This window comes from Camponotus floridanus, unplaced genomic scaffold (assembly GCF_003227725.1).
Source record: "Camponotus floridanus strain SB8 unplaced genomic scaffold, Cflo_v7.5 scaffold50, whole genome shotgun sequence".
Classification (NCBI taxonomy): domain Eukaryota; kingdom Metazoa; phylum Arthropoda; class Insecta; order Hymenoptera; family Formicidae; genus Camponotus; species Camponotus floridanus.
The window spans coordinates 758,723-775,580 of NW_020229659.1; the positions used below are offsets into that span (position 1 = coordinate 758,723).

Genomic DNA, 16,858 nt, shown 5'->3' on the forward strand with positions numbered 1-16,858 from the left:
TTTATTGGTCTGAGGAATTGAAGAAAAATGGCAGGTAAAAATGAGTGACGAAAAAACACGTAGAATCTAAGAAAATTTCCCGAACACGTAAGAGAAAGTAATAAAATAAAAGAATAAAGAAATAAAAAAAAAGAAGGCTTTCAAAAAAAGAGAGTAATGGTTAGAATAGGAATCTGCTAACGTGGGAAATGGAGAATCTAGACGAAAATAAAGTAAATATAAGCGCAAAATAAAAGCGATCGCTGTATTTTTAAAAGAAATAGCGAGCAAAATATAATAAGCAACAGCTGTACTGTGACGTAGAAATTCATATGATTATCTTTAGCCTCAGGTAATATGGCTGGATTATTATAATATGACGCGAACATTATAATATGACGTGACACAAGCGACTTTAGATGACAAAGCATGAGTCATGGTTCAAACTCCTGAACAATTTTTATCGAACATCATAATATTAAAAGAACGTAACGCAATTTCGATGTTCCTTTCACTGAGGCAAAAGACAGGTATTTCCGTCCCTGAAGTCGTCCAACGTAAGATAAATTACCTGGCTCTCCGCATCAAATTCACAGTTTATTTATTTCCAAATACAAGTTCCTACGAGAGATAATTTCCGCGAGATATAATTTATTTATAATCTTTTTTTTTTTTAATCAAAATTATGCTGCTTCAATTTTCATGCTTTACTAATTACATTATTTTGCAAGAAAAATAAATTTCAATTTTAAAGATAATTTCTTAATAGATTTCTTAATTAATGATAATAATGAATACATATGAAAGACTCATTTAATCACTTCTGTATAATTAAATTATATATGCACGACATTCGAATAATAATGTAATATTGAGTAATGCTATAAATGTAATTTTGTTAATGACATATACACTAAAAGTGTATTTTGTAAAATTTAAGAGATTATATTAATAGCAATAATATATATTATAAAATACATAAATGTATTTTATCAAAATTTACATTCAATCATATCAATTCGATACATCCTACAACATATTAAATTGATCTTTTATATTATTATCTTTTTCTTACTACATGTAATAAAGAATGTTTTGATCGAAAATAATGATATTATTATAAATATGATATTATAAATTCTATGTTTACAATATATTTAAACAATCTTTACGACAAAAATGCTCAGTTCCGAATAATTATGCCTTCTCCTTCCTCATTTTTTACGATCATTTCAATAACCTGGTAATTCCATACATCCATTTTCCTTATTCCAGAACATTTTCAACATCCATGAGTGTCTTATTTCACGTCCTACATAAAGTGCGTGACATTCTTCGTGATTGGCCTATCGTTTAGCGACATGCGCTTTTTCATTTCACAACGAGCTGCTTGTAATTCTGCAAACATCTGCACAAATTTTGCCCGCGCAGACTGGCCTTCGCGCATCGTCTGCATATGCCGTTCAAAGGCAACATTGTTTTGCCCATGTATCGATTCGACGTCGTTTGATTTGCCGTTCATCTTCTGCAAATCCATAACGATAGACACGCGAGCGGTTAAACGTTCAGCTTCGCGCAACGTGAAACCGTTCTTGCTTTCACGCGTGCGATTCGCCTGCCAGGATTGTTCCGTTCATGCGCTACGAGTATTTCGCGCGCGTGATCGAGCCAGCTGTAATACCGTACATGCAGGCACTTGTTGCAACAAACGTCATGCTTCGGACGATAATCATGAGCCATAAAAATACTTTAGGCTATCGTTTCGCTTTCATGCTGCATCGCTAATGTCACGACACGTTTCTTACATTCCGGATATTCAATTCCTAGTAAATGACAGACAGAGCTACATTCGCAAAAATATTTTCTTTTTTTTCGCGCACTTTACATACAAAGATTTCCAGTCAGGCAGTTGAATATAACTAATGAATATAAATAAGAATTGAATATAAATAAGTGGTAGAGAAATATCACGAGAATAATGATGGAATGATTCGATTCGAGAATTTAGTCTCTGGAGGAAGTCGAGAGAGTTGGCCCTTAGCCATGCACGTATGGGGCATGGTCTTCTTCGCGCGACAGAAATCGCAGCCTCGTAACAGATCTACTCTACGTGAGAGAATTCGCCCGCGTGATCGCTATCAGCGTACTGGAAAAGCAGGTAAGATCATTTTCTATTCCTGGATATTGGCTATGTATTTATAGAATGTTCCGGAGACTCTCTTGGATATTTATAGATCGCGGATTGTGCTGTTTGCTTTTGCCAGTAGCACCGGTAGGCGGATAAGAAAGCTGGTATGGGTCACCGCGGAAGACGCGAACGAGAAAAAGGAGTGCTTCGCATGCTCGCTGCATCTAAAGGAGCAAAACTCTGGGAATGAAATGTTACAGAAGTAGAATTCCCCGGTATGAGCAGCTCTACCCTGCTATAAATAGAATAGCTATAAGTTATTTTTTCTTTTTGAATGATTCTTTTCGATGAACGATCATTATTCAATACTTTCAGAATTGAAATAATTCGATATTCGATTAGAAATTATCAAAAATTCCTTTCTCCGCAAATTATAGCTAATTACAATCGAGTGGAGAATCATCTGATGGGGTATTCGCGTTCTCGTTTGCACGCTATCGCGAAACATTTTCTATTCCTGGACATTCTGGTGTATTTATAGACCAACCGCTGTCGTCTTTCCTTTAACTACTGTATAGTGTTGTGGTATAACGCGCATAGGAAAGCGAGATCTTACGTGAAAGCCGTTAAGGCCGTTTCCACCGAGACGCTTGGAGAGAAACTGAGACCATCTATCCATGAACGCAATGTATAAAGGTCGTAGAAATGTCAACAAACGGGCTTTGACAAGGACATCGTGAATTGTAGGGATCTAAGATCATAGCACTAGATGCATTTTTGCGAATAAGTACAAAGTGCGTAGTATTAGATAAATATTAGAAAAGAACTATTACATTTAAATGGATAATAGCTTTATTAAACATATGTAATTTTTATGAGCTTTATATAATGTAACATATGCGGAGAAAAAGAAGTGTCTTTTATGCGTAAACAACTTTTTTCTTGATCGATTTTATCCTTTCCATATAATTATATAGAAGTTTTTATCGAAGAAAAGAGGAAGAAAATTTTTTTGATATCTATTATCTTTTTCCTGTCTTCTTCGATGGTGAAAATAATTTCGCATGTATTTATATTCGATAATATCGAGAGAAAAATATTTTGAATAATATATTAAATATTAAATATTAAATATATTAAATATTAAATAATATAAAAAATATTTCAATATGAAAAATATTTTATTTATATTAGTAAACTTATATACATACATGTTTCTCCGCGAGTCATTCATAACATCGATAATAATTAATGTCATGCGAACGGCTTCAAACACAATTAACACATCCGTTTTCTGGTTTCTTCGATTGTTATCAACAGGAGCGACAATTGTATGTGTTGCAAAGAGAAGTATGTGTAATGTTTTGATATTTCAAAAAACGGTGTAACTTTTTTTTACACTTTCCTTCTTTGTTCTTTTGTTTATTATTTCAGCGAGCAAGGTAAGTTCGTATTTCGCGATTATTATTCGAGAAATGGCTGTACGTAACGAGCAGTTATTGCCGTATCGTGTCGAACGAATTCTATTTAATCAAGTGATTCTCTTCGTCGCTCTCGGAAATTTTTCAGCAGCCAGTTTTTATATTCAAATATCTCTGGGGACGTTACAAGCACATTACTCTCATATCTACATTATATTTCATAAAAATTTCACGTTACATAACGTTTAATTTGACGTGTAATCTCTGGCACCGAATCGCGTAGAAACGTTCTCAACAAGCATTGATGTCACCGACAAGAACGATTATATAATGATTTAATGACGAACAACTTTTTAATAGTAAAATTTTGAACTATGAAATAATTCCACTAAGCATGAAATAATCCCACAATTAAAATGAAGATAACGTGTTTTGAATCAAAAATTCATTTACGTACATTTCTGAAATCTTACCAAAACAGATTATTGTGATTCTCGGTCACTTTATAGATAAAATACAAGTTTTTTTCATAAAATGTATTAAGAAACATTATATGCACCTGGAAAACACTTAAACCTTACTTTAACGCGATTAATAATTAATTATCATTAATTAAATTATATTTCTTATTGTTATCAACAGGCAATTTTTCACAAGATGTACATATATTATTAGCGAAGATATTTTATTACGGAAATATTTCTAATATATATCATTAAAAATCCTCATTATATTCTTCTAGAAATAAAAAATAATGGAGCAAGATATCACATATGTTTCATTTATGCCTAATCATTCAGAAAAACAGTCTCAATAAATTCTGAAATCACTGTATTCACTAATATACGATACGTTGACAGATGCATACGAGGTTCAAATACGTCCACCTCCATATTATTAAGTCAATTCCATTATCATAAACATTATTGTTATCCATGGCATAGGAAATAACGCGCGTAAATCGTCGTGTAGTAGTGCAATTTTTAGCAGCGATATTCCAAGCACATAACGACCGTATGCGCCGTTACGTTTAAAATCGATGTATCGACGACCTTATTTCTTTAAAACGCGTGCGAGCAAGCATTGACCGAATACCATTTCTGTGCTAGCGGGTTTTACGTGCTTCGCTACTGTGATTTGTGCGAGTCGCGTTTTCTGTACAGTTGAAAAAATTTGGGACGCTTCCGGAGATCAGCTTTTGCTATCTTACGATGCTAATTTATTGACTAGAGTTTCGAAACACGCGACTAATTAATTCGCCTGAGCCTATTGGACAATTCTCACTAACATCTGAACGATGGTATAGCTAATGTGTGACCAGTCTTCCTATCTCTCAGCACGATTACTTGCTAAATTTTTGCTCAAGAATTTGAGCAAAAATTCTTTCCTCTTTCGATGTAATTTAGCTGTAATATATTGAAAGCGCAGCACATTGAGTCGAAAGTTAAAAGTTGCACAACGGTCAGCCGCAATAGCGCAATTTCTTACATAGCGTACTGACAATATAGATGTTCAGAAGCGCAATCCAATTTCATGGACCATTGTGTATCAAAAATACACCGCGAAATTTTAATTCTCCAATACCTTCTGATGTCCTTTGACAAATTCATATCACGAAACTGTTATGTTTTGCAATGATCGCGTAATCGCGACGCCGACAGCCGGTCACATGTTCGAGTTTCAGTTAAAAATACTATCACTACAATTTATGCAACTTGGCGAAAGTAAAAGTAGGTCTCTCTCTTCTTTTCTAAGTAATTATAATTGGCAAAAAATTTGAAAGTAATTTGCAGCAAATAAAGTATCAATATTCTTGAAATTTAACTAAGTTATAAATAGGATACTGCTAGAAAAAGGAGACACAACGTGTCTGCATTTGATGCTGAAGCTCTCGGAAAAATAATTTTTCCCAAAACTCCACTCGTCTATTACCAGTTCTACCTGTCAGCCGCCTGGTAGAACTTGACAGCCCAGGGTCTACGTTTGACGTAGACCGCAAGAAATCGTATCTAAATGTATGCAGCATAATTTATATGCAACGTACTCAGCATATTGAAGCGAGCTAACATTAAAAACGGTAACGAGAAAACAGCGGATTGAAAGAGAGAGAGACTCACTTGATCAGAATCCTCCAGAAGCAGCCAAAGCTGGAGCCGTTCGGCACTTCGCTCGCGTACGATATAGTCATTTCCTGTCTGACCGCGCGCGCGCACCTCTCCTTCCTGAGTCGCTACCCTCTTCTTCCTCCCTCGTTGCCGTTTCTACGGATGACTTGGTCCCTCGCACCGTTGGTGTTTCCGGTGGAGATGCTGCACACTCGCGCACATGCGGCCGAGCCGCCGGTATTATCTCCGATCGATCTGATCAGTTCGAGGATCTCTTCGAAGATATACCGGGAGATCGACACCGGGAATCTATCTGATCGCTCGTTACGGGCTTACCATCAGGAAGCTCTTGTAATACGCGAATGAGCGAAACCAGCTGACAGATCGACTGTCTACTGACTGAGCTCCACTGGACGAGCGGCGAGACCAACGGAGAACGGGGCCCGGCTGTGTGCCACCTCCACCTGGGGACCTCCACCAGGGATGTGAACGTTACTTGCGGTACCCATTTCGCGTCGAACCTGCTTGGAGCAAGTGTTTAAATTAGAGTTGGGTTTAGGTCAGATGACAAAAGGCAAGGAACCAAACGCTCAGACATACTTTTGTGTTTCTGCAAAATTATTTTGGAAATATATTTGTTGATGAGATAATTTCAGAATGGCACACCTATGCAAATCTTGAATTTGCATTAAATTTAAAAAAGTTAAATGTAAAAGTAAAGAATAAATAATTAAGAGTTTTAATTCCTCAAAGTTGCATGTGCAATTCTTTCAAATATTTACCTTTTCAATATTTCAATCTTAGAAATAAATACATAAAATTAAAATTCAATTAAAAGTGTCAAAAAGCTATTAAAAATAAATCAAATAATATATTAAACATGTGAAATTAATATCTTTTCTTTCGCGAGGATTCCGCGATTTGCGAGAAATAAAAATAATAAGAAGAAGATTAACGTCAGATTAAGTATCAATGTGATGAATGATCTTAAATGATATTATAAATAATAAATTAGCGGACAAACGTTGAATGACAATTTCACATCTCTACGTTTATTATATTTCAGAAATATTAACTGAACGGTACGCCATTTCGTAAATTGGATATTAATTTCAAAATTATACCAGATTAACCCTTAGTCACGTAGTTGTCCGGAGTCAACTGAGAATTTATGTAACTCTATCGCAAGCACTTGTGACATGCCGGTTTATGCAGAATTGCTCTTTCAAAATCGATGACATGTCTTTTAAGTGGATTTGTAGCGGGTAAAAGGAGAACAGTCCGCCGCTCTACGACGATATTACACATATATCGTAATAAGTTTCTACATTTCATTACTCTTTCGCGTTAATGCTAATGTATTTCTCATTTTTCTTTGTGTCATCATCATTATAAGTATTCAATTGTATCATTAGGATACCTAATTACAGTATACATAATTTTCACGATACATTTGTAACTCGTAACGCGCATCTGTCTCATAACGCGATACTTTATTCCTTCAAGGATAGACCGGGCTCTTTTACGGTCCTGTGTTCCTGATGCAGGTGTTCCTGATGAATATTACACAGGTCGAGCACTGCAAAACGCCATCTTGCATACGGTTTTCGCACTCTTCTCTCACCTTGCCGTGGCCTAGCCTACGGCGTAATCGCGGCCTTCTGGTACCATCCACCGGTCACCTTTCGCTCGTTCACATATGAATACAAGATGACGTGTACTTTTACCGTCTCCCAGAATTATCAATATAATTTTCATACGTAACAGGAAAACCCCCAAAACAGGAAACTTGAATTCACCGAAGAGCTTTACTCGGAAAAAATGCGAGAGATTCGAGTCATAAAAAATAAATAAAACATCGCCAGATATTATTAAGTGCCGCAAAATAGGTCACTTACGTCATTAATTCCTCGATTTCAATTTTAGCACTTCAAGATTGTTAGCGAGAAGGTTCCGCAAACCTGTCGACTCTAATTACTGCGGAATTTTGAAGAGACTTTACTCAAAAAATCCACTGTGATATTAGTCCTCTTCCTGATTTACATAAATTAACAACCGGAGCATCTCCGCGGTTACCGCGGATGACCCTGCACGAGTCGGAAAAGATTGTGCGGCAAAGAGTTTTGCGGTGACAGAACAAAGGACAAGCTACGTAATAATTTATTATACTCAACGAAACTTTTTACACAGAAAATTAAACGCATTTGCACGACCTCACTGCGTGTACCATCGCTCAAGTTTTAATGTTGATTTTTTTCTGTATGTCGTACACGGCATTCGCTGAAACTTGAAACAGTTTCTTCTCGTATTCGGTCATGTGCATTCGTATGATATTCGTGATGCCATTTTCGCCAATCGTGCAAGGTAGCGACAGGAACATTTCGTGGCGTACATCATGATGACCCTAGAAGAATGATTATGTCTCATGTAAAAAATATTACAATCTCCGATTAATTTATATTTAGTCAAGAATAATTTCTTTTGAAAGATGTCATTCGTTTATATTTTGTTCAAATATGTCCAGATTTATGCAAAATGTGTGAAAGAGATTTTTAATTAATTTTATCGAATTAGATTAAAGCAATTTTTTCATCAATAAATAAAGTATTTTTGGAATGAGAGCAACGTGACATATTAATATATACCTGCACTAGAGTTGAAACTGGTATAATCGCTTGCGTATTGCGTAATATTGCGATTATAATGTCTACTGCGGAAAGTCCAATGGCCGTATTTGAGTATCCTTTTAAACATCGCACCATCGGACCTCTAAAAAAATTAAAAATATTGTCTAAACACTGCTTTAACATAGTATAAAAATATTCTTGAGATTATTGCATCTAAACTCTATAATTTTTTTTTTAATATTGAGAGATTGGAAACAAAAATAGCAATATAGCTCCAGTAAGAATAAAAAAATGATTAAAGACTCACAATTTTACAACTTCTTTCACTATTTCATGCCATCTTTCATCGTCTGTCTCCAGACCGATATTTGGGATAATGTCGCGGAACTGTACTCCTGCGACATTCACTCCGGACCAGAGCGGAACTAGCGTTATATGTTACATTGGGCTTATTGCGTAACGTGTCACTTTTTATTTGCGTCAAATGTCAGATATGCGTCAAATGTCAGATATCGATCAAAATTTACCCATACTGTCCCCGTGTTCACCGATAATTAATCCTTGAACCGAACTTGGCGCTATTCCTAATCGATCAGCAATCAGATAGCGAAATCTTGCGCTGTCCAGATGAGTGCCGCTGCCAATTACCTGATGGACCGGAAGTCCGCTCAGCTTCCAAGTAACCCAGGCCAAGATATCCACTGTGCAAAAAAATCATTTACGTTAGTCCAATTGCAATTTACATAAAAATAAAATACTTTTAAAAATTGATTTTAACCAGGATTACTGATTATGACGAACACCGCATTTGGGCTATAATTTACTAGAGATGGTATTATATTTTTCAATATTTCTGTGTTTCTTTGCACCAAATCAAGTCGACTTTCGCCTTTTATCGGTCGTACACCAGCACAAAGCGCTACGACTTTTGAATTACTTGTCACACAAAAATCTAGAAAAGGAATTCTTATAATATAAACTCTATGATATAATTTTATAGTACAAATAATTAGATATAAATGAAGAAAAATAATTATTGTAATACATTAATTGTAACTAAGTGAATTTATTTTTGTAAAATATAAAATTATTATTAATCAAAACATGTAAAATTAATTATATTACATATGTACAAACAAATTTACAATTTTTTGTAATTAATAAATATGTGATAAATCTATTACCTGTATCGTACTCGATCTTCGGATCTCCTATGAATATAGAACTGTGAACAAAATCCATCCCTTCGCCTTCCAATTTTTTAGGAAAAGCGTCTACCATTGCAATATGTGAAGTAATTCGCTGAATAAAAAGTGATATTGAATAAAAAATGATAGTAAAAGTTTATAAAACATTTCTAAAAAATTGACTTTTAATTTATCCATTCTTCGTTTAAATCATACAATAAGCTATCTACGATATATCATCATTAATGTAAATATAATTAAATAATAGAAGTTATACTTCTTCAAATAAATATTCAATTGTATGAATTTTTAATTCAATACAAAATAAAGAAATAAATGTAATATAAATAGCTAAGGGAGAAAATTCGAATAGGTAGGAAAAGGATTGTAATACTTGAAAGAGGAGCGAATTGGCAATAGCAACGCCAACCATACCAGCACCGACAATAGTGACTTTATGACAACAGTCTCTAACTGGTTCTGAGGTCTTGCATAAGAGCTCTTCTCGTAAGCATGGCGAACTAAAATTCAAATAATTCGCTTTCCTTCAATATTCCGACGAAATGTTACATCATAATATCATTTATAAAGATTTCTTCAAATTATCAATAATTTCAAAACTAATTACATCAGATTTTCTGGAAAAACTTCCTCATTAGAGATTTATGTTAGAAATATAAATTTAATGCAACTAACAATTTTAGCCTATGCAGTAGCATAACGCATATTTATAAAACTTATACTTTTTAAACATGTACTTTTTAAGTGAAAACTTCATTTTGTAAAGAAGAAAAATATAAAAAATGAAAAAAATTGTTTCAAAATATAAATAATATAAATAATTATATTATAACATGAGAAATATTTTAAAAAACAATAATAATTAGTTAAATTCAATATTTTTAAATGAATTAAGTGTAATAAAAAATAATTCATTGCTAAATTAAATTTAAAATAAATCTAATTCCATCTATATTTTATTTAAAATAAAAATCATTAGGTATAACGAAAATATTTACACGAAATTAACTGCTCTCTGTAAATCTGAACCAGCAGTCGCATCTTTCCCGAAAGGTTTCCCTCTATTACTTCCGAAGATTTTTGTCAAAACTGTCGGCGGTAAAGCACGAGTATATTGGCTTCTAATGGAGTCTATTGCCGCTATTGATGTCACCCGGATAAGATTTTTCAAACATATCGATAGTGTTGATTTTGACAATATAGATGATAGAACCATTGCTTCTGTCAGTCACTGATTTTGCAAACGTCGCACGATCGTTTTCACCCGCGCCCGTCACATCGCATAGAATCGTTTTTTTTCGAGAGGAGAGAGTACACTGATAATCGAACGACATAACATCTTTGGCATTCCGCCATCATGTCGATTCGCCAATTGTTAAACGCGTCCATGGTTACTTAAATTTTATATTACAGGCGTTCAAGAAAAAAATACATATGTGATCCATTAAATTGATAAATTATTTAAAAAGCTTATTTAAAAAGCTTATTTTCAATTATTTAAAAATACTTTATTACTTGTATAATATATTAAAAATGGCTCATTATACAATATTTATCATATTAGATTAATAATCAAATTTCACAAGTTGTATATTAATACACACATGTACATATAAACACACAAAACATTCATAATAAAAACATTCCTTATTCTATTAGAGTAAATAGTACAATTTAAATAAAACATACATGAAAATGATCAAAACATGTAATATGTGTGCATGTGTAAAATGTAAAAAATAAAATATTTCTTAAAAATTTGAGAATAATGTATTCTCATATTACAATGTGAAAAATTAATATTATTCAATACGACTTTATAAATTTGAATCATACATAAATAAACTTGTATTGCTTGTCTGCATACGTGTTTGTGTGCGTTTTATTATAATATTACATCAATAACTGTTAATTAAAAAATTATTAATTAAAAAGAATAATTTATCAGATGTATAATAATTTAAAATGTAAATAATATCGTATGTGTATGTGTAATAATGTTAAGACAAAATAATATCAGATTGAAATAAATTATAGTAGAGAGATATCTTTATCACAAATATAAATATAAATTATAATAGTAAGAAATAAATTTAGTAAAAATATTTCATATTTTTACATATATGTCATTATCATATGTACTTTTTCACATATATGTCATTATCATATGTCACTTTTTCACATATATGTCATTATATAACTATTTAATATATATTTCAATATTATTTAATATATATATTCATGTACTATTTATAATACATGAATATACATAGATATTATATAGTTAAAAACATTTATACAAAAGTTCAATAAACTTGTAGACATAATACTGTGTTGAAATATCTGAAGTACACATAAATTGTAAATAGACACACAAAAAGCATAAAAATAAAATGACTTAAATACGTAGATAAAGATAATATATTTGTCTAAAATTTGAGGCCTTGTTGCACTTCGTGCATCATCGCTGCAGATTTATGTAAGAGTGCAAGTTCATCGTCTGTTAACTTCTGCCGAACAATATGCGTGACGCCATCTTCACCCAACGTGCAAGGTAAGGATAAGAATACTTCCTCCTTAATTCCATGATAACCCTAAAATTATTAATTATTATTTTCATAGAACTCAGTTTTATATGTAAAAATAATTAATATTACATTTTAATAAAAGAGAAGAAAAAAATAATAATATATTAAAATAAAAATGCACATAAAACAATAAAAAATTAATATATAATTAATTCATAAATATATTATAATCCATTGTTAAAACTTTCAAAAATATAAAATAATTTACAGTCATTGTTATTAGAACACAAATAAGAAATGTTATAATTGAAAATATTCTAATTAAATATGCTCTATATAATTAATATGCCTAATAAAATATGAAAATAAGTTTTAAGGAGAGATTATTCATTAGTATTACATGTAAATTATTAAATGTAAGTTAATGTAAATTAATTTAGTGGGAATCTACGTTGTCGACTTACAGTAACCATCGTGGATACAGCATGCACTTGATTGGAATTTCTTAATATTGCTGAAGCAAGATGCGATACGCTGAGACCAATAGCCCAAGAAGTATAGCCCTTCAGCTTGATCACTTCATATGCGCTTTCCACTACCTGTTTATGTAGCTCGTTCCAATGTTCTTTGTCTTTATCGGTACCTACGTGCTCGTCGAAATCACGCAAACGCACTCCAGCAACATTAACTCCGGACCACACAGGCACTAATGAATAGAAAAGCAAATATCTCTTATAATATATAGAAATAAATATTTTTATAAGTATACACATTAATTTGACTACTATAATGATATTAAATTTTATGATATTAAATTATTTTAAAATTATTTAAAATAGCTTAGCCGGCAACTTGATTGGTCACAATTTTTTGTTCATTAATTGCGAAAGATTATTAAATATTATAAAAGAGTATTTCACGTACCACTGGTGTCACCATGCTCTCCGATAATCCAACCATGGCAGGATGTAGGAGCGACGTTAAGTCTTTGAGATAATAAAAAGCGAAAGCGGGCAGAATCCAGATTCGTCCCGCTACCAATGACTTTATTTTTTGGCAAGCCGGAAAGTTTCCATGCCACGTATGTTAAAATATCCACAGGGTTGGAGACGATCAAAAGAATCGTGTTCGGGCTATATTTGACTAACTGAGGAATGATGCCTTTGAAGATGTCAGTGTTACGTTGAACCAGATCCAACCTGGTTTCGCCTTCACGCTGACGGGCACCTGCCGTAACAATACAGAGACTCGAATTTTCAGTAGCAGCGTAATCTGTGCTGGCATTGACTTTTGCATTTTTCATAAATGCACTGCCATGTTGCAAATCCAACATCTCCCCTTTTAGCTTGTCTACCATCACATCAATTAATACTACATCACTTGAAACGTGCTGCAACAGTAATAATTCATTGAGTGATTTAATTTTACGTATATTTGATTGCAATTAAAAGTAGAAATAATGTAATACTTTTACATACATTATAGTATTTATTATTCTCAAAAATAAAGATAATAACTTATTAAAACTATTATGTCATATATAATTAATTATTGATTATTAATATTAATTTACGTTTGTCAAGATGCTAAAAGCACAGGCCATTCCAACTTGACCTACACCGACGACTGTGATTTTGTTTCTACCATTTGGCACACTTTCCGTCACCGTAGTTAAAAGTTGATCTTTTAACGTTGCCATTTTCTGTAAAGTCTGGAAAAAAATAATGTAATATGTTGATAAAAATTTGTTATTTTAATTTGCATGTATCATTATTTTAATACATTTTATTACATTTAATATTGTTTATTTATTAATCAAAAGCTGAATTCAAGTTAATATATACGATAAAAAAAATCAATATTAATAAAGACGGCCAATATTAAAAAAGGCTACTGTGAAGGTCAAAAGGTCGTATAATACTGACGATGCGCATGTCCATGAGAAGCGATGATCTCTATTATTTAAGAGAATTTCGTTTTAATAGCTATCGCCTTTCTTCATCTTTCTTCATCCTTACTTCAATTAAAATCGAGCTCAGGTCATCAACCCTGTTAATAATATCGATTCTAACGCGCATCTGTTTCTTTTTTTAGAAGGAATAGTGTCGCGTTGGCAAGTGCCATTTCAAATGATGCGGTTATAAAATGCTTCATGAAATTTCAATTTCTTGCTATTTACTGCACGTGCAATGAATGCAACAAATAATGCATTCGATTGTCAGATGGCAGTAGCAGTATAATCAACGTGCACCTGTTTTTCAAATACCGGTATTTCCTTTTAAATTAGATACAAATATGTAAATTGTAAAGCGAAAAGTACGGATAATGGTCATATAGGAATTTAATTACAATTCATACATATATCTCTTCCTCGCAGATTGATTATAAATTGCCAATAACACTTGACCAGCGAAATATAATCAATAAATGACTCATACCAATATTATATTAAACTCGTTTTACGACGTTAAACATTTTGTATAGAAGAATAGAGAACAATAAATTGTAACACACTGATTACATGCATATGGTGTAACAAATGTGTATAATATGTACTATAGATATATTTTTTATCGCAGATAATAAACGTTGGCTGATAGCGAGCAGTTAATCAAGTGAAGGAAACAAATTTTATGTTAGAAATATTTTAAAATACCAGTAAAGTGAAATGAAATCTAGTAAAATAAATTTATTAAAGTCAATTTTAAATTTATGAATCTTAGAATTATTTCAAAATAATTTTTTTAAATATTATTAGATATTGTAATAGCTACTTCAGACATTGCGATTAATCAAACAAAAATAATTACAAATAATACGAATCTTTACCAACCTTTTATAACAAGTATTCTTCGGCAGCACTATTCTTCAACACTGTCGAACACAGACTGAGCACGTTGCAGCCGGCACGCCGTTATTTCACTGACTGACAATTCAGGGATGTAGGTTCACTAAGGTGACCTTACTCCCACCTTTTATACCTTCTGCGAGCGACAAGCATGATGAAATATGTGAAATTTTGACACTTATTGCAATTGTAAAAATATTAAGATTTAAAAATAATTGTCAAAATGTGTATGCAATTTTTTGCATGAGACTTTAATAAAATGCGACGTGAATTCTGATTCAAGTATTGTAGTAAGCGTGGACGAGAAGGTGCTTCGGAGCACGTAGCACTTTGCGATTTCGAAGAGAGAAACGTGACATTGCGCACGCGTAAAATGACGCATCACGCACGTGACGTGATATTCACCATCGATCCAGTTCGAAATGAATTTCTTCTCTTGAACCTTCCGAAAATCCACCAATCGTAAGGTGCTGTGGGAACGTTAGAGAGTGGGATAAATGTATTTCTGGAACACCCGAGCATAACTTTGCATTTTATAGTGCAAACAACAACGTTAAATCTATCTGATTTCTTTAAATAAAAATATTCAAATTGGTATATATGTCTTCTTTCATAAAAAGCATTATAATATAATCCTTTGAGATATTTTTATAAAAAATTTTCAAGGAAGCTTAATAGAAAGAAAATGTGTAAGAGTTATTTAAAATTAAATTAAATGCCAAAATATTTTTCTTGCAATTTAATCTTAAGATTGTAAGTAATTTTAATTTTTAATGAATTTTTGAATGAACTATTATGAGAATTAATTTAAAAAACATCATAATTATTAAAAAGTAATATACGTTTTGTTAACATATGTAACGTTATTGATATTTAAAACAATTAATGAAATGAGGTTAATAAATTATTAATTAATTATTTATACAAGAGATAAGTAACATACAATTAGATGTTAGATGACACTGACGATGAGCAATGCACGCATTTGTCAGATTGTATGTTCTCGATCATTTTCCTGACATCAGTGAGAATGAGTCATATCACAAAATACCGGTTGTGTGTCTCTGATGCAACTTTCCCCACGTGATTGCAACGCGTTGTTTCATCATTTATAGAATATCCTCATATTTGACCGGCTTTGGCACATCTTTTTTCCTCTTATATCTTATTTACATTCTCTTTTGCTTTTGTTGACAGATATATGTGTTTGCCACCTCGAAATGGCAACAGTTATGTCAAGAAGGAAACGTGAGTAAATTCACGTATGTATTTATCAAATTTTAATACGTGAAATATAATATAATATTAAATCGTGTGCGAATCGAATTTACTGCCAAGCATAATAGATGCATCCATGAATAAATATATTAAAGTATCACTGAACTCTATAACTTATCTAAAGAATTATTTTTATCGCAGCTACGTTAAGAATAAAATAAAAAAGTGTATGACAGAGAATATTAAAAAGTTAGATCATAGTAACAATGTTAATTACTATTATAAAATAGATATCGACAAAGTATATATTAAAAAAAATATTATATTCATATATTATAAAAATATTATAAAATATTATATTCATATATTATTAAATATTATTAAATATTATAAAAATATTATAAAAATATTATATTTAATTAATAATATATATACAGCAATACACACACACACATCTATTTTTATTTACATTTTAAGATACTATCATCTGTCAAATTATCAATAATATTAATTAATATAGTTTCCATTAAATAAATTATTAAAAGATTTTATTTTATCATGTATAGGATTGATTTTTTAGTTTCCATCTGAACTGACAAGTATAGGAATCCTTAAGCAATATTCTTGCATAAAATTTTATCATATTTCCTATAGTAATATTTTCTAAAAGATAAATAAATTTATTTAATTTATTTCAGAAAACATTACTTAAACTTTACTTAAACTTTATATTATGTTATGTTAACTTTATATAATAAATGAATTTAAATTTATATAATATTAATATTGACTCAAC

The 16,858-nt window shown here is 31.8% G+C and overlaps 3 protein-coding genes across 3 annotated transcripts in view; all 3 read right to left on the reverse strand.

Moving 5' to 3' along the window:
• LOC105256804 (bestrophin-3) overlaps positions 1 to 6,030 on the reverse strand; it is a 47,117-nt gene extending 41,087 nt beyond the window's left edge. Inside the window, exon 1 of the mRNA XM_011267039.3 lies at positions 5,646 to 6,030. Within this exon, the coding sequence (XP_011265341.1) occupies positions 5,646 to 5,716 (71 nt within the window). The 5' untranslated portion in view covers positions 5,717 to 6,030. The remainder of the gene's footprint in view (positions 1 to 5,645) is intronic.
• Positions 6,031 to 7,866: 1,836 nt separating this feature from the next.
• Positions 7,867 to 10,684, reverse strand: LOC105256807 (L-lactate dehydrogenase). Its single transcript, XM_011267043.2, has 8 exons — positions 10,467 to 10,684; positions 9,842 to 9,968; positions 9,445 to 9,562; positions 9,039 to 9,212; positions 8,788 to 8,961; positions 8,568 to 8,685; positions 8,279 to 8,402; positions 7,867 to 8,037 (listed from the first exon to the last, which is right to left on the reverse strand). Exons 1-8 carry the CDS (start codon positions 10,682 to 10,684, stop codon positions 7,867 to 7,869), a joined length of 1,224 nt encoding a protein of 407 aa, XP_011265345.2.
• A 1,081-nt stretch (positions 10,685 to 11,765) lies between these two features.
• Positions 11,766 to 15,009, reverse strand: LOC105256803 (L-lactate dehydrogenase). Its single transcript, XM_011267038.3, has 5 exons — positions 14,830 to 15,009; positions 13,570 to 13,707; positions 12,921 to 13,386; positions 12,461 to 12,702; positions 11,766 to 12,062 (listed from the first exon to the last, which is right to left on the reverse strand). Exons 2-5 carry the CDS (start codon positions 13,693 to 13,695, stop codon positions 11,898 to 11,900), a joined length of 999 nt encoding a protein of 332 aa, XP_011265340.1. The 5' UTR covers positions 13,696 to 13,707; positions 14,830 to 15,009; the 3' UTR covers positions 11,766 to 11,897.
• Between the last annotated feature and the right edge of the window lie 1,849 nt (positions 15,010 to 16,858).